This window comes from Notothenia rossii (genome assembly GCF_949606895.1).
Source record: "Notothenia rossii genome assembly, chromosome: 7".
Taxonomy (NCBI): domain Eukaryota; kingdom Metazoa; phylum Chordata; class Actinopteri; order Perciformes; family Nototheniidae; genus Notothenia; species Notothenia rossii.
The window spans coordinates 17,323,806-17,346,232 of NC_136905.1; the positions used below are offsets into that span (position 1 = coordinate 17,323,806).

Sequence of the window (22,427 nt, forward strand, 5' to 3'; positions counted from 1 at the left end):
TCCTATAAATACTATTATTGTGTTTTCTCTTTTGAAAGGCAGTGTTTCCCATACATTGATTTAATTGTGGCGGGCCGCCACAATTAAATATCGTCCGCCACAAATGGATCTCATAAAAAAAAAAAAAAAGTATTATTATTATTCTTTTTTTTCTTTTTGGTGGTCTAATGGATAGTGAGGTGGGCTGATGATAGGAAGGTTGCGAGTTCAAATCCTGCCTGGACCACCACTACTAGTGTGCCCTTGAGCAAGGCACTTAGCCCTCGGTTACTCCAGGGAGAATGTCCGTGTAATTGGTCATTTTAAGTTGCTTTGGAATAAGGCGTATGCTAAATGCCTAAATTGTAAATTGTCAATTATATGTTTGGGAGAATACACCCCACAGATCCTCAACTCCGGTGTGTTTCAATCATTAACAATGCAACACAACACAGAGCAACAAGAACGTTGGGGGGGGGTGCGGTGTGGTGCCCCCACAAATAGAATCAAATTCTGTGGGAAACACTGAAAGGGATATATGAAATCCTTCCATTAAACAACAGTTCCACCTGTGCTCAGCTTGTCTATCACATATTTCCACAGTCAAAATCTGGTAGCATTGTTTCTCGACATTACTTAAAAATTAAGTAATTAATGGTTGTCGTTCAAAATCAATGAAAAAGATGATTGTGTCAGTCATAAGGTGGGTGAGAGTTAATAAACAACTATTATTGTAAAATCACTTATATGGAATCTGTTGAGCAACTAAAGCTTGAATATGCCAAAAAGTAAACAATAAAAAAACATCCAAAACGCGCACTAAATAAACTGTGCATGTGCGCCTCCACCCATTAACCACAGACAAAGAAACACACAAATAAAAAAATATGACACACACATGGACCTACTGCTCTGGTCTCCATTCAGGAAGGCTGAGTGATGTTGTGACGGACACAGATGGACAGTTTGTCAGTGTTAGATGGACACAAACAGATGCAACAAAAGAGCACAACAAAACAAATCATATTGAGTTAATGGGGGGGGGGTAAAAACAAACAAAACAACCATAAATGATGATGGTCAAACAAACAGAAAACACAGTCATACACACACACAAAACACACACACGGATACCTTAGCTGGCTGCGTAGAGTGGTGATCTCTCGCGCCATGCTCTGACTGGCGTCTGTGAGCTCCTCCAGCTCTCTCTGCAGCTTCCTCTTCTGGGCGTTGGAGCGAGAGTTGTCCTCCTCCACCTCCTCCAGCTGCCTCTTCAGCTGCTTCAGGCGGACCATCGATTTATCCACCTAGGAGGAGGAGGAGGAGGAGGAAAGGGGGAGGGTTAAGGAGAAGTGTTGGAAAAGGACGGAGCGTATTGCAGAGGTGAGACACCAGAGCGAAAGAGAGAGAGGAACAAGCAGATATATAAAGAGACAGATTACTTTGGGAACAGGAGGGCTGATGGGGATCAGGAGCCAGATTAAACCTGGCAGATTATCACCAATGTTTTCTGTCTCTGTGGGGGATGATGGATTTGTTTTTCGGAGTGGAATACACTCTTTTCCCCCAAAGAACACACAGATGTCGGGGCGAGATTAGGATTATGTTAAACTAAGCTGGATAAATCAGTCATTTTAGGATGATTTTTCAACACTCTCTTTGTGCGCTGAGTCGCAATTACAACAGCGACTTGACCTGATCTGACCCCATCTACCTGACCCTATATCACCCCTTGCTACTAAATATCAACAAACTATGTGCAATATATACATGCCGTTAATAGCTCTGTAATATATACCTGGCTGCTAAATCCTAAAAACTGTTACAGGATGTGTATTTTTTAAAATTATGTAACTTTTTATTTTTTATTATATATATTTTTTTATTATATCATAACTTAGTACTTTTTTTGAAATGCATGTCACATATTTAACATATGTAACATTAAGCTGTCTGTGGCTCTTTTCCCTGCTGTAACTACGCACATTTCCCCTCCGTGGGACTAATAAAGGTATTGTGATTCTGACCCCATCTCTGACTCAGCTATTCTGTTGTGGAGAATGTTTTCTTACCTGTTCTCTGTACTGGTCTGCATGTCTCCTCTCGTCCTCCGACTGCATCATCACCTCCTTCAGTTTCTTCTCTGTCTTTCGCACCAGTTTGTTGGCAATGGCTCGTTCCCTGAGAAAAAGAAAAATTCATTATAGGATATCTGTCGCACAAAGCAATTCAAGATCGTGGAAAAACATTACCATCTAATTATGTCTAAGGGTCATTCTGCTGGTTGAGGGGGAAAGCTTACATTTTTTGTTAGAACTATTGTACATAGCTGACCGGCCCTGAGATTGGTCATTCAAAGTGTTTAATTCAATGTAAGTTGTCTAAAATCATCAGGGAGTTGCAATGGACATGGACCACCTTTCCCTACTACCCTAATGGCCCCTTATCATTATTAATATTATTATAATTTGATTTGAATGATTTGTTTAAGTTTCTTCTTGAAAACAACATAAAAGAAAAGAAGAGTATTTCTTCCCAATGTCTCCTCTTTTATCTGTACTAAGGCACGTGTGTGCTTCTCTCACTGTCTCTCCTGCTCCAGCTGCTCCTCCATGGAGTCGATCTTGGCCTCCAGGGCGGCTTGGCCGAGTCGGTGTTTCCCCCTCACGGCTCCCTCCATCTCCCCCAGCCGGCTCTTCAGCTCCTTGTTCTGCCTCTCCAGGTGCTCCCGAGCCGCCTCTGCTTTCTGGGCCAGAGTCCTCTCTCCCTGCAGCTGCACCGTCATAGTCTCCACCTGGACCACGAGCAAGGTTTATTTATATAGCACTTTTCAGCACCCGACAATTCAAAGTGCTTTACAAAACAAATGAAAATACTTTTTAGGAATAAATACAGTAAAAACAAACATTATATAAGTCACTTTACAACAGGCATTAAAAAGCAAAGATAACAAAATAAACACAACAGGTATACAATACCTTTTTAAATGGCATACTGTAGTGCGAATACGAGCAGCTCAATTAAAAGCAGCTGCAAAGAGATATGTTTTCAGTCTCCATTTAAAAATAGTAAGAGTTTCTGCAGACGTGCATGTTTTGGTTTGTTCCAGATTGTCGGGGCATAACAGCTAAACGCTGCCTCTCCATGTTTTGTTTTTACTCACAGCAGCACAATAAGGATGTGTGTGTACTGACATGCATGTTATGGTTTCACAGAGATAGTGGTGGATGTGTGTGTGTGTGTGTGTGTGTGTGTGTGTGTGTGTGTGTGTGTGTGTGTGTGTGTGTGTGTGTGTGTGTGTGTGTGTGTGTGTGTGTGTGTGTGCAGGTATATCAGCGTACCTGGAGAGCATTCTTCCTCTGTCTCTCTGACATCAGCTCAGCGTTACTCTGCTCCTCCTCCAGCTCCTCCTCCAGCTGACTGACTCGTGCATCTAACCTCCGCTTCTCTTCAAACAGCAAATTCCTGGACAAACATTCCACATAAGTTCACATACCAACCGACAATACACAGATTCATGTAAGATATCTGTAGTGAAGGGATACTGACTTTCCAGAGCTGCTGTTGACCATCTCATCGGCCATCTCGTCTCTCTCCTGCTGAGCCTGTCTCTTCTGCCTGTCTGATACAGAGAGCTCCTACACAGACAAACAAATGCAAATGATGTTTTCAAATAATTCAAAAACATTCAATCTTTATATTTATTCTGGGTTTCAGTTATATAAACCAGGGTTCAAGCACTTTTTCACCAATGATTTTCAATGACCTTTACCTAATTTTCCATGACCAAAAAAATTACTCTTTCTCAGCGGGACCACTGACATTTTTTTGATTTGAACATGGTAAGCTGGAAAATAAGGTTTGCATATGAAACATGTTGTGCCTGTCTAAAACAAATCAAATAGTTGGCTTACTAGCTCCTACAGACTAAAGCCACTGGAGACTAGAGGGCGTGATTGTAAAACTCTCTCACCAGCAAAATACCTCGTCAGTTAAATTCCATTTTACGTTTCATTACTATACGATACAGTATTTATTATCGTTATAGTATTACTACTTCGGCGATTAGATAAAATATAAATTATATTTGATGCGACTTTGGTTACATTTCCATGACTTTTCCAAAACTTTGGGGAAAAATATTATTTTCCATAACTTTTCCAGGGCCTGGAATTTGCATTTTGAATTTCCATGACTTTTCCAGGTTTGTAATGACCGTAGGAAGCCTGATAAACGCACCTCAGTGAACTGCAGGACCTCTGCTTCCAGAGTTTGGATCCTCTTTTCGTTGTCCTTGGACTGAGCCATCACCTCTTCCCGGGACAACTTGCTCTCATCGAGCTCGCGCAGAACTTCCTTCATTTGACCCTGTGGAAAAAAGTTACATTTTATACCTAAATTCAGGCCATAACGAGTTCAGAATGTCAACGTTTGTGCGTAAATGTGTTTACCTGCAGCCTCCGTAGCTGCTTCATAGCGTCCTCTTTTCCGCGGGTGGTGGTCTCCACCGTGGCCTCCGCATCCTGCAGCTCTGCTTCCAGCTGCTTCTTGGACAACACAGCCCCAGACCTCTGACTCTTCTCCTCCTCCAGCTGGATCTCCAGCTCCCTCACCTGGCAAAGGACAGAGGACAAGAACATGATGAGTGATTTGGAAAGAAGATATGACAAAATGTGTTGTTGCTGTTTCTCTCTCCCTCCTCCTCTCTACCTGTTTGCTCAGTGCCCTCCTCTTCTCCTCTCCCTTCTCCTCGTTGGTGCCGATCTCCCTCTCAAACTGGGCCTTGAGCGCCTGCAGGTTGACCTCCAGCCTCAGCCTGGAGTTCTCCGCCTCCGTCAGCTCCTCTTCCAGCTCCTGCGTCTGTATTCGCAGGTTCTGTGCTTCAGCTTCTAAGCTCCTGCGGCTGCGCTCCAGCTCATGGACCTGATGTGAGAGCAGAGAGGAGACGGTGACTCGCTGAGGATTTAGACAGAGAAACAACAAAGGAGTCCAACGAGAAGGACTCTTACACTCTTGCCGACGTCGTCCTGCTGGTTAACAAGCTGTTCCATTTCCAGACGGAGCTGCTTGTTGGCCCTCTCTAGCTCTTCCTTTCCTTCCTGGGCCTCCTACACACAGAAGATCAAGAAGAGAATGAGTCATCACAATGGCAGATACATAACACCCATTGGTGTACAGTCTACTCTCAGTTGGTCTACCTGCAGGGCTCGGGAAAGTGCCATGTGTCTGGTCTCTTTCTCTCGGCTGTCTGCTTCTGCTCGGTCCTTTTCCTCTGCCAGCCGAGCGCTCACCGCCTTCTCCTCGGCGAGACACTGAGGGGGAGAGAGAGACACAGTGAAGAGGTCAGGAGAAGATATCTCAGAAAGACTTTTGCAGCCGGTGCGTGGAAACAATCTGATGGGGCTCTGACCTGGTCAAACTTCTTCTGCCTCTTCTCCAGGGCCGTGCAGTTCTGCCTCTCTCTCTGCAGGGCGAGGGTCATGTCCTCGATCTCCTCCCTCAGTCGCTCCCTCTGCCGCTCCACCCTCTCCTTCTCCTCCTCCTTCTGCAGCTCCTTTGCGACGGCGCTGTCCAGCTCTCTCTGGAGTTTCCTGCGCGTCTCCTCTCCGCCTTCCACGGCCGTGTTCACCTCCTCCGACTGCTTACGGAGCTCTGCCAGCTGAGAGGGAAAGGGGTTAATAACTCATAATAGTGACGTTGAATCTACACTTTTGGATATTGTGAATTATGAGGGGGTGTTAGAAATGAAATGTGGTAAACTGAAACATGCAAGGTTTCCTCTGGTTTACCTGCTGGGCATGGGTCTGAATCTGCCGGGTTAACTCTTTGGCTCTCTCTTCCTCTTCCTCCTGTCTCTCCATCAGTCCGTTCTTTTCCTCCTCCAGCGCTCGTACCCTCGAGCTGTGAGCCATCTTTTGACGACTTTCATCCTGCAGTTGTTCCTGAGAGAGAAGAAAATATTGAGTGTCAAATGTTTTTCATTCAAGATGGGCACCGGTGGTACATTTTCCTAAAAACTATAAATCTTCTCTCAAGTGTCTGTGGTTGTAGTCGTATTAAACCCCTGCCCAATCCTCTGCTGAGTGTTTCACTTTGTTACCTTGGCATCATTCAGCTGGCTCTCCAGGCTGCTGACCTCTTTGGCCAGCCGAAGGGATTTGGTGTCAGACGAGGACACACTGCCGCCGAGAGTCTCAAGCTCACACTGAAAAAAGACAGAGTGGATAAGTTTAACTGAACTAATACAGGAAGATCCCTCTACTGCGAACATTCAATCTGACTTCCAAACATACAAATCAACACCTATAGAGAGGCGAAGTCCCTCCCCTTTCAGTGGGAGCTCCATGGGAACTTATTTCAGAAAAAGGAATGTATTGAAGTCAATGGAGAGAGAAAGATTAACTTTCGATCCCGTTTGAATTGTGCCACGAATTACACATATGATGTTTGTCAATTTAAAAGATAATTTTGCAAGTCAAAAAAAAAAAAAGAATGTGTCGTAAAATTGTGAAGTATCACTTTTTTTTGTGTGAAACCGCTCAATGAACTACATCTCCCGTCTCGCACCACACACCAAGACGGCTGTCACGTTGGTGCATTTCACTTCTTTCTTTCAGAATGAGGTGAAACGTATTAAAAGAGGTGAAAATCACTGCTCTAGGCATGTTACGAAATGTGCATACACACAAGGGGAGTTAGTCGGTTCCGTAAGAGCCAGCATGCAGGACCGGGACTCTGGGATTTGAAGTCTTTCTTTTGTTGCATATTTTTCATAGTCTTATATTTCAACAGTTTTACGACAAACTATGACTTTTTTGACATGGAAATGATTTTTTAAGATGGACAAACATCATATGTGTAATTCGTGGCACAATTCAAACGGGATCGAAACCTTTCTCTCCCCATTGACTTCAATACATAATTTTTCCGAAATAAGGGACTTCCGTCTCTATTTAGCCACACAAACAAATTCACAACTGAACAAGTACATCTAAGGCTTGATATCAGTGTGTTGTATCCCTTTGCACCTGCAGCTTGTGCACTTTCTCTTCCTTCTCGTCCCGCTCTCTGTCGGCCTGAGCCAGGCGGGCGCCGACCTCCTGCAGCTGACCCTCGGCCCTCTTACGACCTCTCTCACTCTCCGTGCGGCTCGCTTGGAGGCTCTTAAGTTCCGAGCTCAAATTCAGCCTCTCTTCCTCCAGCACTGACTTGGCCTTCTCAAAGGACTGACGTGCCTGAAAGACAAGATGGATACCACGCCTGATGAGTGACATGTTTAAACGTGGATGAGTCTTTGACAGAGTTGGTGTTTTTGTTCTTCTTACTCTCTTGCTGTTGTCCAGCTGTTCCTGAAGGTTGTCTATGGCACCGCTGTGTTTGACTCTGAGTTCTGAGAGCTGGCCCTCGTGGCGGCGAGCCCCGTCTTCCACACACCGCTGGAGATCATTTAACTCCGCCTCCCGACGAGACCTGTGGAGATAGGATAGGGTCAAAGATGTCCTTTATGATTTCTTTTTTAGTCCTGATCTGACAAGAGAAATACAAAAATGGAACAATCAGAGCCTAGATGTATGTGCACATTTACCTGAGCTCTTGCTGGGCAGCTGTGGTGTCCAGTGTGTCCTCCAGCTCGGTTCTCAAAGCCTCCAGCTCCTCCCCTAAATCTCTCCTCTGTTTCTCCGCCCGCTCCCTCATCCCTCGCTCATTCTCCACTTCCTCCTTCAGCTCAGACACCTGGGACATGGCCTCTCTCAGCGACCTCTGAGCTTCAGCACGACGAGCTCCTTCTTCCTCCAACCTGACAGAAACAAAGAAACATTTGTTTTGTTCCGCTTATGGTCATGCACAACTAAAGAAACGCTAAGTAAAAGGTGTCGGGTGTCAGAGCTTTGATTGGGCTTTATTTGTGTTTCAGCGTCTATCGTGATTGGTCCTCTCACCGGCCCTGCAGGGTGGTGATCTCCTTCTCCTTCTGAGCCAGACTGCCCCTCAGCTCGGCGGACAGCATGCCCAGGTCTGAGAGCTGCTCCTGGGTTTCCACCGAGTCGCTCTCCATCCTCCTCTTAAACTTCTCCTGCTCCAAGCGACCCTGCTCCTCACGCTTCAGGCGCTCTGCACACGGTTGCAGATGATGGTTTATTTGTTTGTACTATTTGTATTCGGTTTATTTTCTAAATGATAATGACTTGTAAGCCTTCTTGGGCTAGGCATAATATGTTTGGATGACACAATAATAATTGAAAGTCAATATATCAATGTTAGAATATAAATGATAAAGGTATAGTATTTTATTTCAACATTTTAAAGTGTCTTTCAAAAGAATTCATAGAAACACATGTAGGTTGCCTGTGTGATGACATTAGGACATTTACCCTCCAGGTCAGCGATGACGGCCTCCTGTTTGTTCTTAAGTTTGTTCAGACTTTTAGTTTTCTCCTCTTCCTCAGTCAGCTGATCGGTCACCTCACTCAGACGCTCTTCAAACTGTTTCTTCTCCTGTTTAGTCAAACAAAGCATTGCATTGAAATGTGTACAAAATGATGCCCAAAACAAACACAAAAGATGATTAACTGTGATGCCCACCTTGCTGAGTCGGTCTCTCTGCTCCACTGTAGTCATCATGTCCGTTTCAAGACTCTTCACTTTGGTCTCCAAGGTAACCTTCTCCAGCAGGAGGCGCTGTCGTGCACTTTCCTCCTCTTCTAACTGCTCCTCCAGGTCCTGAAAAGAGGATACCATTTAAATAACACGCAGGGAAAGGAAGCTCAAATCTCAGATTCACTTATTTTCACTGTATCTCCTTACCTGAACATTCTGCTGCATCTTCTTCTTCTCATTGGTCAACTGCGTGCCTCTCTCCTCCTCTTCCTCCAATCGAGTCTCCATCTCACCCAGCACCTCCTCGAGCTCCTGCTTCCGACTGGCCAACCGCGCCCTCATCTCCTCCGCCTCCGCAAACAGCTCCGCCTCGGCCTGCAGCTGGTCAGCCAGCACAGACTTCTCCTCGATCAGCTAGAACGTGTAAGTAAGTAAAGTGTATTTATAAAGCGCTTCTCACAGACAAAGTCACAAAGTGCTTGACAAAACAATAAAACATCATCATAGGAATCGTACAATGATAAATGAACACACAAGCCACTTGTTAAGAAGTCATAAAAGCACCGAAACATAATAAAAACAAAAATAAAAATGTAGATTAAAATAGAATAAAATCAAGCACACCGGTTACCCTCTGTACCGTTGTACAAGAGAGGAGGAAGAGCAGGAAGAGGAAGAGGAGATGAGCGAGGCACTGGCCGTTTCTCAATCTCCAGGATACTGGCTTCCAAGCCATTATTTCAAGGATGCTACTTCATCGAGTGCCGCCGAAGGACTGTTCCAATCTCCAGCATACTTGGAATTCCACCGAGGCTGCATCCTTGGTTTGGGGGTAATTTTGAGGCTGCACATGGGTAGACTTCGCGTCCTTCAAATCCCCACAATGCTTTGCGCACGGACCAATTTCCCCAAATCTGTGGCGGAAAATGTAAGACGGGCCTCTCATATGACACACACCTGCACACTTGCTAGCCTGTTCCACTATTCGTTTTCCGAATACCAGGAAGGATTCTTGCCTAGCTTCTGAAGGAAGTGACTCGGAAGACATGTGCTACCAAGCAAGCATCCTCGCGATTGAGAAACGGCCACTGATTGATAGGATGGGGTTTTCATGGTAGGGTAGACAGCAGAACAAGATGGAGGTTTGTTTACCTGAGCATGTTTCTTGTCCAGGTCTGTGTAGTCCTGCTCCACTCGGGTGACGTGATCCTTGGCCTTCTGGAGGTCTGCCTCCCTGACCTGGATCTCCTCATCCTGCCGGGTCACCTGCAGCAGGGGCTTCACCTGGTCGGCACAGAACAACGGGGTCAGAAGTCAATGTGAGGGACGTCCCAATTCCTGCATCCCTTATGATTTAATTCCCTGGCTTTCTACATTTTTTGTTCCTTTGCCAAGGATCTAAAGTCAATGTAGGGATCATACAACATATTGCAAAGTTAAATGACCCAATCCAGTTGAGTTTTCTTCAGTAAATATTTGTGTCTATTGTGAGCATGGATGCTAAATATTTTCCTTCCTGAACCAATTAGTAAGGATCTCTATTTATATTTGCGATCACATTTCAGCAGAACATTTAAAAACAATGCTAGTTTGATTGGCTAATACAACTGAAAATAAATTCAATCAAAAGGAGACTACAAGTAAACCGAAGCTTTACAGCAGATCCAGAGATCGCCATTGGCTACGTTTGTTGTTTATTTTACATCTGTGTTGTAATGTAGTGGTGCACTCAGTACCTTGGTGAATAGCCGCCACCACTGCCAGTTCCTGAGTTTGAGGTAAGCGGCACAGTTCCTCTGCATCACCTTCAGAGCGCTCATCTGCTGCTGCTTCTTCGTGAAGGCTCTGAGAAGTCAAAAAACAATATAATGAGTCAACAAAACGATATGGGCTTATCGCAGGGGCGGATCTAGAAAAATATTCATGGGGTGGCAGGAGATTTTGAGGAGTGGCATCCCCTGGCAGAAGTATATTTAATCGCAGTCGTATTACATTACATTTGACTTGTTAGACGCTTTTATCCAAAGCGACTTACATACTCAATACTGTGGACAATCCCCACAGGAGCAATTTGGGGTGAAGTGTCTTGCCCAGGGACACAACGACAGTGGGGTTTGAACCTGTGACCCCCTGATCCGAAAACCAACACACAATCCACTGCACCACACGCCTCATATCGATCGATGTTAATTTGAATGGAAAGCCACGATATTGATATTATAATTCAATAAAATTAGGTGACGTTATTGTGGCACAACAGTAAATCCTTAAATATAAAAAATATATAAGGTGGCAGACATCATTTAATGAATTTTACATGAATAATAACTGAATGAGTTAACAAAACGATATGGGCTTATCGTGACATGTCTGAAATGAATATAGGTAGTGGCTATCTAACAGAACATATCATATTTCAGGTAAAAGCTCTTATTTATTACTTCTTGTATACTTTAACTTCCTTTGTGCATTAAATGTGTTATAAAAATAAACTGACCTCTGATTGGTTAGCCTCCATTGTAAAATATAACATTAATATTCATGTATTTTACAGGCCAAATAGCTGTCAATGTTGTTTAAAAGACTGAGTCACTGATATGGGCTGACAAAGGATTAAATATTAATGCTCCTTTAAGAGGGAAATACAAAACGGCCTCCAGATTAGCAGCGAGTTCTCCTTAGAGAGAAATCCCTTGTGTGCTACAGTAGATGTTTGTCTACCACTATCCATTAAGATTGATTCGGTAAGGAACTGACTAGCTGATAATAAATAAACAAAGGCAATCAATGTGTTACACCAACATTACATTTAGCTGACGCTTTATCCAGAACAACTTACAATAAGTGCATTCGACCAAGAAGATACAAACTTGAAGAAGACAGAATCATATAAGTACATCAGGTTTCATAGAGCCAAAACATTTCAAGTGCTTTAGATAAGCCAGTCCTTTATTAGTATATAAGTGCTTTGTTAGTCATTTTATTGCTCGAAGTGGAGTCGAAAGAGATGAGTTTTCAGTCTGCGCCGGAAGATGTGTAAACTTTCTGCTCCAACAGGAACAACATTTTAGCCTCTCTCTCTTTGCTGATGTTTGAAATGAGATAATGCTCTTACTTGCGAGCGAGGTAGCCTCTGGAGGCGCTCTGGAAGCGAATGATGGTGTCTGTGACCTTCAGGTCTCTCTCTTCCTCCAGATGAGCCAGGACTCCAGCTCTGAAGAAGACTTTACTCTGACCGACCCTGAACAGGTTGAGATCCAGCTCCAACGCTTTGATCTGAACGAGGAAACAGTGGTTTGAGTTTTCCAACATTTATATAGTGAGTTGTATTCACATAGCTCCAGAACAATGACTCACCATGAGCTCTGATGCCTGTTTGCCATCCATGAAGGTGCGAGGAATAGCATTAGGAGTTAGGATCTCATATCTGGAAGACAAATGTGGTTTTGTAAATATGAGTGTTTGAGTGAAGGAAATAAGTCTGAGGTAAAAAGGAGCCATAGGAAGGGCTCACATACAATCACACACACCTCTGTCTGAACTCCTGGAATGGGATGCGGTTAGGGAAGCCTTGTCTGCAGATACGGATCCCTTCCAGAACTCCATTACACCTCAGTTGGTCCAAAACCAGGTTAGGGGCCAGTTTACCAGCCTGACCACAATTAAAGGTACAAGAATGTACATTTTAAATCAAACATTTCTTATTTTTTCTACCTGCTATTTGTCTGTTTTAGTTTAAATCTGTGCCTATCCTTTTCCTTACCTTCTTCTCGTGGTTGGGGATGATGCAGCGGAGGAAGTTGGGGTTGGTGTTCCTCAGTGTGGCCATCAGCTTTGTGAGAGACTCTTTGTACAGCTGACCAACGGTCCTGAACATCCCCTTCTTCGTCTTCAGGCCCGACCCTCCGAACGAGACCGGCCCGCTGCTGTCGCCTGTCGACACCTGGTCCACACTCACGATCCTGTCCACTGGACGCAAACATAGAGCGGGGCCTCAGTTTAGTGGAGTAAAAAAGAGTGTTTGCCAGATTTGGCATGATGATGTCTGTGTTAATTCCACACTACCGTAATGGCTATCAACTAGTACTTACACATCTGCTATCAAGTCTCTGCACAGATGATATCAGATGGTAGAGGAGTTCATTAGAGATGCAACAACATTGTGTTAAATTCAATGACAGCAGTTTGTATTTGCTCGCCCATATTGGCCAGTGACATACACAGTCTTAACACGGGGCATGACACATTTTTTAGGTTCCCCTGTTTGTTTTAACATGTCTCGACAGGCATGACCGCAAATGTGTGTCATGATTCAGTCGATCCTTAGTTGACAGGTTTGTTTAGCAATTTACTTTAAGAAAAATGTAGGCAATTCCACAATTAGCCAAATATTTACAATATAAAAAGGATTAGACCAATACTGAGGTGGCTTTTCAATCTCTTTAAATGGTAGTATTGTATACCAATATGTTGCATCTCCAGAGCTCAATCAGGATCACATTGCCGCCTGGTTGGTTTTCATAAAACCGCTCCAGTGGCAGATGTTTGTGGACGCATTTTGCAGCACAACTCTTATGTGATCCTGAGTGGGATTTTTGTGACTAACCGTGAGCATGCTGCTACCTTTACCTGGACATTTCTACACAGCCTAGATTCATTACTTCTACTCTATACATGGAAACAACTAGATCACACAAACACAGCACTGTCACTAAAAGCAAAACTTGGTGAAGAGCAAAGAGAGAACTGAGCAGACAGCACAGTGACAAGACAAAACAATAATTAACTACATGTAACAGCTCGTGACACCACAGCACAACTAAACACAAACTGCAATCTAACAGGGGACAGACAGTTAAACATAGGAGCCATGTTAGCAGAGTGAGGAATGTGAGTGTGACACAGAGGAGGAGAAAAACCTACTGTCGGAGCCATTAGCCTGGATTGTGGCAAAGGAATCAAAGAAGTATACACGAGGAAGAGTTTGAATATCTGATGCAGGAAGAAGGAAGGAAAGCAGAATAGGAAAGGAAACAAGGAGTCAAGGCAAGCACCGAATGAGTGGAAAGGGGACAGAAGGAAAAAAGACCAGGGAAGTGAACAAAGGAGAAAACAAGAAGGAGGAATAACAGAGAGAGGAGCAGAGAGTGAGAGCCAGCAGATAGATGGAAGAGTTACAGGATAGAGAAAGAGAAGAGAAAGAAATACCGTAAAGTTAGAACATTTTGCACCAAAAAAGACATTGTTAATACTTGACAAGCATAAAATAAAGAAAACAGAAATGTATTATATTGTTGTTAAAAGTACACTTTTTTAAATGTTTACATGAAGTCTACAGATGATAGGTTTACTGTACATGATTATGAATAAACGTGAACCAGTCTCACCCTCCTTCCAAAGCTCTGAGACAAAGTGATCAGACGACTGGTGGAGAAGAGAGGCCACGTTGTCGTTCAGGGGATCCATGTTTTTCACTAACCAATCATGTGCCTTGTAGTCCACCTGAGAGACATTACGGAGGGCAGGGGACGTTTCAGTGCATTCCTTTAAATGGTAAATACGGGAATACGGAAAGATGTTAAGAAATGATGGGATACCTTGCCAGCATAGTGAATGATGGAGAAGTCTGCTTCCCCGCGTGGTTGCTTTGGTTTGAAGAATTTCGGATGGGTGCCTTGCTCAGCGGACACCTTCTCCACAAATGAGCGGTCGGTTGCCCGGGGAAACCAGCACTCTTCATCCAGCAGCGCCAGCACACCAGGCGGGTGGGCCTAACAGAGACATTTATTGTGAGTGAAAGCTGGACTTTATAGTTGAAATAACAATGCCTCAAAGCAGAGCGTGTGCCCACTACGTTTGTGTTTCTATTCATGTCCTTTAATCCACTTTGCCTTCTTCATCCATGGGTGTGGTTGACTGTGGTGAAGTGAACAGGTTCTATGTCCCACAGGTTCAATCTGGAACTTCCCACACTCACCAAACAATGCACATAACCTATATGACCATTATAGACCCTTAGCATCTGCCATTCAAATGGTAAAGTATTAATATATGTATTCACTGGTTTCTCGATGAGGTCAATGCACGGCTGTAAGTCAAGGCCGAAGTCGATGAAGTTCCACTCGATGCCCTCCCGCTGGTACTCCTCCTGCTCCAGGATGAACATGGTGTGGTTAAAGAGCTGCTGCAGCTTCTCGTTGGTGTAGTTGATGCATAGCTGCTCAAAGGAGTTCAGCTGCAGAGGAAAAACGCTTGTTAGACAACGTTTGACAATACACTGACGATCCACACATCTACATGCTTCTAATGCTATCCGCGATCTGGTACTCATTGTAACAGGTCCTTAAAACATTTTGAAATACAAAGAAAACAGGCCTTATAACAAATATATCAGAACAATTGATCATACTTCATGATGTTTTTTTTAATAATTTACATCAAACTAACAATCATTATATGTACAAACCTGGAAGATCTCAAACCCAGCGATGTCCAGGATGCCTATGAAGGAGGCTCCCTGCCTCTGCCTGCGGTCCAGAGCTCTGTTGATCCTGTGGACCAGCCATCTGAACAGACGCTCATATGAAGCCTTCGCTAAGGCCTCCACAGCAAAGTCAGCCTAGATGAGGAAGGGTACTCTGTCAGATACACTTCATAGACAAAAACATGTTTATCTGTAAGAGCAAAAACACATATGCACACAAATCGTACCTGTTCTTTGGTCTGGGCCTTCTGCACATACTCTCGACCCACTTTGATTCTGGGAGTGAGGATGGCCCGGGTGAACTCCAGCACGTTGATGCCCAGCAGATGGCACAGTTTCTGAGCGGCTGTGTTATCAGGCATCGAAGCCTGATCGTGGTGCTTCTCCTTCATGAAGGAAATGTTCCCCAACTGGAGCACAGAGGAGATCACCTTCAGCATGGCTGAGGAGAGGTGAGACAGGGAGGGGGGAGGTGATTAATAGCAGGGATCAAATGTGCAAAAAGCAAACAACTTTCTCTCCTCTCCATCGCCTACTCTCTTACATAGCGACTCCTCTGGGGTGAAGCCCATTATAACCATGGAGTCCATGGTCTGGGTGAAGTTGTCTGCATCGCTCTGACCAGCGACAGGGATGGAGCCTCCGCTGAGAAAGCGGTACTGATCAGCAGTTCCTAAAAGCAGGTCCGCTATGTAAGGGAAAATAAGGGTTAAACAGAGTGATTGATTTAAGCGCGAACAACATGAATAAATACAGGACAAAGATACATTTTCTGCAGAAACACATACAGTATGTTTTATAGTATAGCAGCAATTTACTGTGTCTTCACATGTTTGCAACTATTGTCATTTGGCTCACTTTTTGTCTCTTCAGAAGTTCCACACAGAAGCTGGTAAAAGATGTGGAACGTCCTCTCGTCTTTGGCCTGACGGGTGGCCCGGGACTTTTCCAGGAGGTCTGGATTTATATGGTCATGGAAATATACAGCTGAAACTAGATACATTTTCCTTCTGTCCTTTTCCACGTTTAGCTTTTAAAATCTGAATATAGCCTATGTAATATTAATGTATACGTGATATTAAAACAATCTATGATCTAGTACTTCCATAAGTTTCAGAAAGCACCTTGGGTCGGAAGCCTTTTCGCCTAAAAACTCTGCATATATCAGCTAACTTAGACAGCAAGAGGAAATCAATCTTTCAAAGACTTTGATAGTATGAAAAAGGATACAGGTTTCGATGTTGGCACCAACAATGTACCCCGCCACATCAAAATTAATGCGGATGAATTTACCCTGAAAAACAAAGAAAGAGAGGTTTTATGTTTCATTTCAATTGTACAGTAAATCATCAAACGGACAGTAATGAAGGGAGGTAATATAAATATATAAATATAAACATCTATCTAGTTGTGCAATGTATCTTGTTTGCTCTTACAAATCTAGAGGAGTTGTCGTTCTTGACAGTCTTTGCGTTGCCGAAGGCCTCCAGGATGGGGTTGGCCTGCAGCAGCTGTCTCTCCAGCTCGCCCTGAGACACACAGAGAACGTCAGATCAGATTCACAGCACAACAAAGACAACAGCCTTCTCAAAATAATTCCATAGGGCCCATCCATCAACTAACATGCACCATAGAACCATGCTCATCCTAAAGTTACTACTGATGTAATGTAAAACAACAACAAGCATGTCACAGAAAGAGCAGTGGCAGAAAATGGTGCAATTAAGGGCCCAGAAAAGCATCTGCAAACACACCATCCCCAGACCCGGGAACGAATGATTCTCAACATCAATAAAGATAATAGGCCTTCGTCAGTTTAGCGATCAATAAGGGCATCCATCATGTTTCATATTGAATTCATTAAAATGTGATTGCCTACATTATTAAAAGGCAATCTATCAAGAGTCGGTTGAGAACCACTGTTGCAGAAAAACACGGGCCGAGGGAAGCCGCAGATTTAGATGCTATCATAAACAAGCTACATATTGGCTGGTTCTAGCTGCAATGCATTACTTTATGTTGTCGCATTGCCAATGCAGCAGCTGTTGATGCAGCATCAGCAGCAGCTGCAGCAGCCAGTGATGGGGAGCTACTGTAGCTACTGGATGTATAGAAATGCAGACAATCCAACACCAAAGGCACATACCTCCGCACGCACACACACACACGCACACACACACACGCACACACAGCAGGAGTTCAGCACATTTGATTGTGCATATGTGAACAAAACCACATATTTAAATCTGTAAACCTGTTGACTTGCTACACACACACACACACACACACACACACACACACACACACACACACACACACACACACACACACACACACACACACACACACACACACACACACACACACACACACACACACACACACACACACACACACACACACACACACACACACACACACACACACACACACACACACACACACACACACACACACACACACACACACACACACACACACACACCTGAATCTGCACTCATTCAGATTACACACACACACACTGTTCAGTTGATGTAATTTACATCAGAATTGTCTTACATTTTAAAGCAACATAAAAACCTGTGACATTTACAAGTCACTGTAAATGTGAAGCCAAACATCAGCGCGCTAAGAATTGTTTTTGTTGCCAAAACTACACATCCAAGAAGCCAGGGCTCATTCAGCGCTAAGCACAGAAGACATGATTCTCGTCATGTATCAAGAGAATCATTTTCTACATAGACATTTCTACAATGCGTCACCCCCAATGTCTCTAAATACTCTCATACTCACATATTGCATGCTCTGACGAGGGGGATATTAGGTTTTAGGAGGGAGGAGAATGGTTGGATGGGATAAACAAAAAAAAGACAAATAAGACAACAATAACAACCACAACAGTTAATGGGGTTACAAACACACATCATCAAATAAAGTGTACAAGGCTCAACTGTTATTAGGAACCACATCAGTGCTGACAGTTAAAGGTTTACTCTGTTAGCCAGTTCATTAAGCAGGAAACAGGATGGGACCAAAGCACAGGACAGCAGGAAAGAGTTAACTCACCCTGTTCACCAAAGTACAGCCTCTTGTTAAAGACCGAGAGCCGTCCATCTGAACATGCAGGAAAGAGAGAGCCGCAGTGCAGAGAGAGGAGAATGAGGGGAAACAAGTGCAGGAAGAAGGGTAAGGAAAGTTGCTGAGAAAATGAAGAAATCAGGACTGATTGATAGAGGCATGTGAGGTAAGATAACTGCACCCCCAGGAAAACCCACAGTGTCTTATGATCATAAGAATACGTTAGTGTGAAGGAATAAGAGGAAAGGGATTGATGTTCAAGGGAACTTTGAAATAAATCATCAGCCACTGAAAGCACTGAAACAAGGCGAGTTGGATTACGAGGAGTAACATTTGGGGAAATGTGCTTTTGTTATTCCTTTCCTACAGCCTGAACCCTATTTCTTTACCCCCTTAAAGCTCCTTTATCACACTCTCTATTTTTCCTGTTATCCCTCTTTAATGTTTCTGAAAGGCCGCTCTTCCCTGTGTATGTTGATTCTTCAGCTGCTCTTCTTTCAGTCAGACTTCTGTGGTGTCTCTGCTGGGACTTACCTGTAAAGCTTCCTTGTTTCTTCCCAGAGTGCCTCCCTTATGGGAAGAAGCAACGTGAGCCATGTACTGGATGACTTTCTTAGTGTTCTCTGTTTTCCCAGCTCCAGACTCGCCTCTGGAACATAAACACACACACAACCAAGTTAGTAACACACAGAATAAAACACATTCTCTTTACACAATATCCCATCGAAACACATATGGTCTCTATTATGAATGGTATATGCATTTTAAAGACAGAGAACACACAGGAACAAATGGCATAACTCTCATTCATCACACCAATAACTATAGGGCCCATGCAGTGCATTCAAAGCCACAGGTCTAAACAGAAAGCAGGTGTGGAGGATACAGGCAGCGTCAGTATTGTTGCTTTTGGAGAAGAACGAAGGAGCATGGGGTAAAAATAGCAGCTGTAAAAGATCTAAAAGGAGCCGAGCAGACGCCTCGTCCCAAATACACTGATTTAAGATGGAAGTGGGATCCTTGACAATGACAGGAAGAGTCTGGCAGGAAGACATGATGACAGGGAGATGGATTGAGAGTAGGTAGACAAAGCATGGGCACAAACAGACAGGAGGAGGCATTCACATTACAGGCAAGACATCTTTTATTTTCTGTCCTGATTCTTTGAATTCCTGTTTGAGAACGGCCCCTACCAAAGATCAGTGTGCACATTGATATGTCCTGTATATGTAATTATGCATTTAAAAGAGTCTTATGCCACATTAACTATGAATATCTGCAACAAATGATACACGGATAAGAAGGCCAAAAAGTACTTAAGGTCGAACTTTAGATGTATTATTTTTGTGTCAGAGACGAATTAAAGAGGCAGTCCCTTAATCATCTGTATTATAATGACAGAAAAACACACATTTTAGATATTAACATCCAATGTCCGGCAGTGGCTCAGTCAGTAGGGGCTTGGACTGGGAGCTGTAGGGTTGCCGGTTCAAGTCCCAGACCAGAACTAGAATATGGAGTGTAGACTGCTACTTGGAGAGGTCCCAGTTCACCTCCTGCCCTGCTGTGGTGCCCTTGAGCAAGGCACCGGACACCCCCCTTCCCCCCTCACTCCCATTGCTCCCCGGGTGCTGTACAATAGCTGCCCACTGCTCCTAGTACTAGACTCCTGGTACTAGGATGGGTTAAATGCAGAGGCCAAATTTCACTGTGTGTGCTGTGCATGTGTGACCATTACAGAGGGTATCATCCCTCCCAATTCTATTCTATTCTTCTAAAACTTATTTTCTGAGATTATAAAGTCACAAATTTAGGAGTTTTTCTTTAAAATTATTTTTTCAGAGAACTATCTTTCTTCAGTTTGCAGGTTGAAGAGTGTCTTAGAGATGTGATTGGGATAATAGGCGCCACCTCCCACTTATGACAATATGCTGTCCTAGATCTGATCAAAATTTGAATACAAATAATTCTTATAATACTTAAAATCTGAATCTGTAACAACTGAATGCATATGTGCACATGGAGGCACCCATACAAACAAATGAGCACACACTAAAACACACACACACTCCAACAGTCTCATTGTGACCCGCACAAAGATTCTCCTGACGGCAAAGTACAAAGGCTTCACAGTCACACTCAAACTATGGCGTCCTACAGCAGGCTACTCACGTGCAGAGGATTGCCTGATCTTCTCTGTCTGTGAGAGAAAAACAATGGGAGGACAAATGAGTGACATATAGAAAGATGAGTGTTAAACATGTGGTTTAATACAATGCTGACAAGAAATTAACATTAAACAGCCTCAAGGATCCCGACTCTGCTTATTTGAAAGACTATGCATGTTGACATAACACAGTGTACAGTGAAAAGTAAAGGGGTTTATAATAAAAGTGGGATATCTTGGCCAGGAGAAACGTGACATGATTTTCATATGGTCCCATGCCTACTCGCACCACAGGTTTTAATTAGCACTGTATTATATGTGCTATTAGCCCTCTAGCCCACTGCTACTGTGCATATATCCCTGACTATGCTCTGACTCTGGCATGTCAGTCACTCTGTCACTAATGAGCACGTAGAGAGAAGCAGGTCACCAGACAAACCAAACAGCACTGCTAGGAAATGGGTGGACATAGTTCAAACACTACCTCGTATTAGTTAAGATTCCCACATGTTCAGTCTAGAATAATTTCATACTGGTCCTACTGGTTAGATCAGTGTGGAAACACACCTTCAAGCTACCCTCATACGCAGACACAGAGCCTCCTCTGTCCTGTTCTCTTAGTAAAACATCCTGAGGCAGAGACGTTGCTCAATCCTTAACTGCTTTTTGGTGGTTCCTGGGAATTCACTCTCTCATGAGCTCAACATGCCAGGAATGGCCCAGAAACATGTCTGTCAAGCATTGTTGTCAGGAGTATGTGCCTACTACCATCACCACAACAAATACACGTCCTCTCGTTAAAATCCTCACTGCGCCACGCCTAGAAGTCTCTGTTGGCTACAACATTCAGTCTTGCCTAGTTTTCACTTTTAAAGACGTTTGATAACAGTCACACGACCACACCTTTACATTTATGGTGTAGCTTAGCGATCAAAGATCACAGAGTGGATTCTGTGCTGCGTTGTAACCCAGCTCAGCAGAAACATAATGTTTGGGTTAAGTGTCAGAGGTAGTCAGGAGTGAGAGTTCGTAGGTAGTGTACAATACCTTGTAGCATGCTGCGATAGGCGGCCTCTGATATGGCGTAGATGTGAGGGGGCATCTCGTGGCGTTTTTTGCCCCGGTACATGTCCACGATGGACTCTGTGTAGATGGGCAGGTTCTTGTAAGGGTTGACCACCACACAGAAGAGCCCTGAATATGTCTGGAGAAACACACAGAGCAGAGAGATTAACATATTCTCATGGTGAACTCCACGAATGGCTTTATTTCGGCATCAGTATTGTTTTGTCTGTTGGATAACTCTCTCTCTGCAGATGCTCAGTCACTAGAGTTAAATGGTTCGTGCTTGATTCAAGAAAACGGTCAATAACGGTGGGTGGTTTAGCCTCTCCTGTTTGATAACTGCAGGAGTAGCATTCTCCTATTAAAACATTGCTTCAGCAGAAAGCACCGCAGTAAACCAAGCGTTAAGCAATCAATGCAAATCTGTCATTTACATGATTCAATATATTATGCCGGTGAGCAGTATTGTCCAAGATTACTTATAGTGATACGGTAAACACCTCAACATCTGAACATTCATGGAACTGTCAATTAAACTAATTTCGTTCAAGCTAAAAATGTTCAGCCATTTAAAGACTGACCACTGACACGTCATATCATAACATACACACACACATGGTTACAGTGAAGATGGCTGTAGTCAGCAGTTCTTCTATACGACAGTTGGCTCATGTAAATGAGTGCTGCATGATATGAGGAGCTTATGCAATAACGTTAAATATCCCGAGAACAATTTTGCTTGTAAAAAATAAACTAATATTAAACATCTACTCAGCTCTGCCTTTTTTGCTTATAGAAGGCTAGCAGCCTATGGCAGAGATCCATAAAACACCAGCAAGCTTTGACTCCCCCACTGTCAACAACGGCACTGAGGTAAAGCCTGGAAATCCTGTATTTAAAAAACACCGTTGCACAAAAATGTTTCAAATAGTGAATCAAGCTAAAATAGTGTGGGATCCTCGGTGCAAGCCCAAGGGACTATTCAGTGGACATTTACATTTCCGCAGCATCTGCAATAAACATGAACAGCTAGAACATCTCCTCCTTGAGTCCAGG

The 22,427-nt window shown here is 43.7% G+C and overlaps 1 protein-coding gene across 11 annotated transcripts in view; it reads right to left on the reverse strand.

The window, feature by feature from the left end:
* Nucleotides 1-22,427, reverse strand: part of myh14 (myosin, heavy chain 14, non-muscle) — a 34,886-nt gene that overhangs the window by 4,182 nt on the left and 8,277 nt on the right. Inside the window, exons 4-45 of one of the 11 annotated variants that reach the window (XM_079640481.1) lie at nt 21,354-21,510; nt 20,312-20,339; nt 18,674-18,788; nt 18,128-18,175; nt 17,855-17,866; nt 16,498-16,590; nt 16,292-16,355; nt 15,920-16,018; nt 15,606-15,749; nt 15,289-15,503; nt 15,044-15,196; nt 14,639-14,812; nt 14,175-14,348; nt 13,965-14,079; nt 13,501-13,569; nt 12,341-12,546; nt 12,108-12,229; nt 11,935-12,004; nt 11,693-11,853; nt 10,314-10,422; nt 9,730-9,861; nt 8,785-8,991; nt 8,563-8,700; nt 8,352-8,475; nt 7,920-8,091; nt 7,565-7,777; nt 7,305-7,449; nt 7,008-7,214; nt 6,080-6,184; nt 5,769-5,921; nt 5,390-5,638; nt 5,178-5,291; nt 4,989-5,087; nt 4,690-4,902; nt 4,431-4,592; nt 4,219-4,347; nt 3,529-3,617; nt 3,321-3,444; nt 2,565-2,773; nt 2,052-2,160; nt 1,114-1,286; nt 888-911 (exon numbers count right to left, since the gene is read on the reverse strand). In XM_079640481.1, coding sequence (XP_079496607.1) covers nt 888-911; nt 1,114-1,286; nt 2,052-2,160; nt 2,565-2,773; nt 3,321-3,444; nt 3,529-3,617; nt 4,219-4,347; nt 4,431-4,592; nt 4,690-4,902; nt 4,989-5,087; nt 5,178-5,291; nt 5,390-5,638; nt 5,769-5,921; nt 6,080-6,184; nt 7,008-7,214; nt 7,305-7,449; nt 7,565-7,777; nt 7,920-8,091; nt 8,352-8,475; nt 8,563-8,700; nt 8,785-8,991; nt 9,730-9,861; nt 10,314-10,422; nt 11,693-11,853; nt 11,935-12,004; nt 12,108-12,229; nt 12,341-12,546; nt 13,501-13,569; nt 13,965-14,079; nt 14,175-14,348; nt 14,639-14,812; nt 15,044-15,196; nt 15,289-15,503; nt 15,606-15,749; nt 15,920-16,018; nt 16,292-16,355; nt 16,498-16,590; nt 17,855-17,866; nt 18,128-18,175; nt 18,674-18,788; nt 20,312-20,339; nt 21,354-21,510 — 5,618 coding nt within the window. Of the gene's footprint in view, nt 1-877; nt 912-1,113; nt 1,287-2,051; nt 2,161-2,564; nt 2,774-3,320; nt 3,445-3,528; nt 3,618-4,218; nt 4,348-4,430; nt 4,593-4,689; nt 4,903-4,988; nt 5,088-5,177; nt 5,292-5,389; nt 5,639-5,768; nt 5,922-6,079; nt 6,185-7,007; nt 7,215-7,304; nt 7,450-7,564; nt 7,778-7,919; nt 8,092-8,351; nt 8,476-8,562; nt 8,701-8,784; nt 8,992-9,729; nt 9,862-10,313; nt 10,423-11,692; nt 11,854-11,934; nt 12,005-12,107; nt 12,230-12,340; nt 12,547-13,500; nt 13,570-13,964; nt 14,080-14,174; nt 14,349-14,638; nt 14,813-15,043; nt 15,197-15,288; nt 15,504-15,605; nt 15,750-15,919; nt 16,019-16,291; nt 16,356-16,497; nt 16,591-17,074; nt 17,200-17,854; nt 17,867-18,127; nt 18,176-18,673; nt 18,789-20,311; nt 20,340-21,353; nt 21,511-22,427 lie in introns of those variants that run through there. The other 10 variants (XM_079640482.1, XM_079640487.1, XM_079640484.1 and 7 more) reach the window with 10 other exon arrangements.